The sequence below is a fragment of the Neltuma alba genome, unplaced genomic scaffold, assembly GCF_004799145.2.
Source record: "Neltuma alba isolate B1F8T4 unplaced genomic scaffold, ASM479914v2 tig00004508_pilon, whole genome shotgun sequence".
NCBI classification, from domain to species: Eukaryota; Viridiplantae; Streptophyta; class Magnoliopsida; order Fabales; family Fabaceae; genus Neltuma; species Neltuma alba.
The window spans coordinates 395,786-398,562 of record NW_021633738.1 but is presented as its reverse complement, the minus strand read 5'-3'; the positions used below and the strand labels follow the sequence as shown (position 1 = coordinate 398,562).

General features: G+C 41.3%; 1 protein-coding gene across 1 annotated transcript; it reads left to right on the top strand.

Moving 5' to 3' along the window:
• Window positions 1-313: 313 nt before the first annotated feature.
• LOC114745022 (uncharacterized) lies at window positions 314-2,535 on the top strand. The gene has a single exon (XM_028933168.1). The coding sequence runs from the start codon at window positions 525-527 to the stop codon at window positions 2,322-2,324; it is 1,800 nt and encodes a 599-aa protein (XP_028789001.1). The 5' UTR covers window positions 314-524; the 3' UTR covers window positions 2,325-2,535.
• The last annotated feature ends 242 nt before the right edge of the window (window positions 2,536-2,777 follow it).

The window sequence follows — 2,777 nt, the reverse complement described above, 5'->3', positions numbered from 1 at the left end:
TAGAGGGAGTAATTATTAGCATGGAATATAATATATGAATTCTGATTAAATCATATATATTATAAAAAATGTAAGGTGTCCATATTTTATACAAATTAATTAGCTTTAGTCTAAAAAAATTAATTAAGCTGAACTGTTATATTTTTTATATTTTTATCTGAACTGATCATAATGCAAAGTGAGCCCAATGATTCAGATTAATAAAAAAAGTTGAAAAAAAAAAAAGAGAAATGGAATTCATATGGGTCATATCAAATTCAAATGCAATAATAATATGAGAGAACCAGAGATGGTAAAGCAGATATAACACTACTACTTCACTGAAATTTCACTATATAACCCCACATAGCTAGCCAGCGAGCTTTATCTCTCGCACAACACAACTCCTTTAATTTTGCCAAAGCGGTTCGATCATTATCTTCCTCGAACCAAACACAATCGCACACTTTGGTGGCCCACTTTTCATCATCATCATCTTCTATCGAGATCTCTTCCTGTAACTCTCTCTCTCTGTTCATCCAAACATGGTGGTCTCTTCACAACCACACAACGCGACATGCTTCCGACCGTTGAGGTCCTTCACCCTCCAGCTTCTCACCGGCCGGTGGTTCATGATATTCTCTTCCTTCCTCATCATGTCCGTCTCCGGCGCCAGCTACATGTTCGCTCTTTACTCTCGCGATATCAAGTCCGTCCTCGGCTACGACCAGTCCACCCTCAACCTCCTCTCTTTCTTCAAAGACCTTGGCTCCAACATCGGAATCCTCTCCGGTCTCCTCAACGAGGTTACTCCGCCGTTCGTCGTCGTCTCCGTCGGTGCCGTCCTCAACTTCTTCGGCTACTTCATGATCTGGCTCGCCGTCAACCGTAAATTTCCCCACCCGCCTGGTGTCCCTCTCATGGCTTTCTATGTTTTCATCGGCGCTAACTCTCACTGCTCCACCAACACCGGCGTCGTCGTCACCTCCGTCAAGAACTTCCCCGGCTCTCGCGGCATCGTCATCGGGATGTTGAGCGGCTACTTGGGCTTGAGCGGGGCAATCATAACTCAGTTATATTACGCTTTTTATGGGAACGATTCCAAGTCTCTTCTTCTGCTCATGGCTTGGCTTCCTACAGCAACTTCGCTTTTGTTTGTTCCAGTCATAAAGCACCATAAAGGGCTTCAACAGCAAAACGACACAAGAAATTTCTACAAGTTCGTCTACTTGTCGCTTATTCTCGCAGGTTTTCTTCTCGTCATGATCATTCTGGAAAAATGTCTCAAATTTACCCAGAACGAGTATTATCTTACATCTACCTTTATGCTTCTCCTTCTCATGCTGCCTTTCGTGGTTGTAATCACTGAGGAGCTCAAGGTTTGGAAAGCCAGACAATCACAAGAACCTCAGAAAGTAATCACCATCGCCACAGAAAAGCCCAAGCTAGAGTACGAGAAGACGAAGCACAAGCCTGAAGAAGAACAACCCAGAGAAGCTTCTTCTGTGTCTTGTTCATGGTGGAGAAACATATTCAGAAAACCAGAAAGAGGGGAAGACTATACAATCCTGCAAGCAATTCTAAGTCTAGACATGGCGATTCTGTTTTCTGCAACAATATGTGGGCTTGGAGGTACCCTCACAGTGGTGAACAACCTGAGCCAAATAGGGACAGCCCTAGGATACTCACCACACAGCATAACAACGTTTGTGTCTCTAATGGCGATCTGGATCTACCTGGGGAAGATAGTACAAGGGGTGATCTCAGAGCTCATGGTGACAAAGCTAAAATTCCCAAGACCCTTCATGCTCACATTAATTCTGGTCCTTTCATGCGTGGGCCATCTTCTAGTAGCCCTCAACGTCCCAAATGGACTGTACGTGGCCTCAATAATTATAGGGTTTTGCTTCGGAGCAAACTGGCCAGTACTTTTCTCCATTATTTCTGAACTTTTCGGACTCAAATACTACTCGACGCTTTATAATGTAGGGTCAGTGGCAAGCCCTATAGGGTCGTACCTGATGAGCGTGAGAGTGGCTGGTTATCTGTACGATAAGGAAGCCATGAGGCAGTTGGGTGAGAAGGGTTTGAAGAGGAAGGAAGGAGAAGAACTGAACTGTAATGGGAATCAGTGTTACAGGTTGGCCTTCTTTATTATCACAGGAGTGACCTTGTTTGGGGCACTAGTGTCCCTTATTTTGGTGGCCAGGACAAGAAGCTTTTACAGAAGTGATATTTACAAGAAGTTCAGAAAAGAGGAAGACAATCATAACGAGACAGAAATGGGTATGGCTCACAAAGAAACTGGACCACCACCAATTAATAAGTGCAAATTAGCTAGTTGATGCATGGAGGGTAGTATTGTAAAATTAGATATCATGCTTTTCCATTAGTGTGTGTAGGTCTTGAACAAGGGTAGAACCGTAGAAGTATACAGAAAATATATAGTTTTACATAAATAAATGATTGCCTTTATATTGGTTCTTCGGAGTTCCTTTTTAATAGGTGTTCTACTTTGGAATTGTTCAGCAGGAAATAAGGGATTGTCCACATCAAGTTGTTAACATTTTTGAGTAGACATATTGACATAGATTCATCAAATAATGTATATATATCGTATCATATTAAATACTACGTACGGTGTTGTGTTTCATATCTATTTCGGACAAAAAATGATTACAAAAAATGTTTTAAAAAAGATAATACCTATTTATTTTAAATAATTAATTTAACTAGTTTCATTAATCTACTTGAATTAGTTAACTGGCTCTTATACTACCTCCAGTCCTTAATATAAA

Coding starts and splice junctions, on each gene's coding strand:
- LOC114745022 (XM_028933168.1), top strand. CDS start 525: ATGGTGGTCTCTTCACAACCACACAACGCGACATGCTTCCGACCGTTG.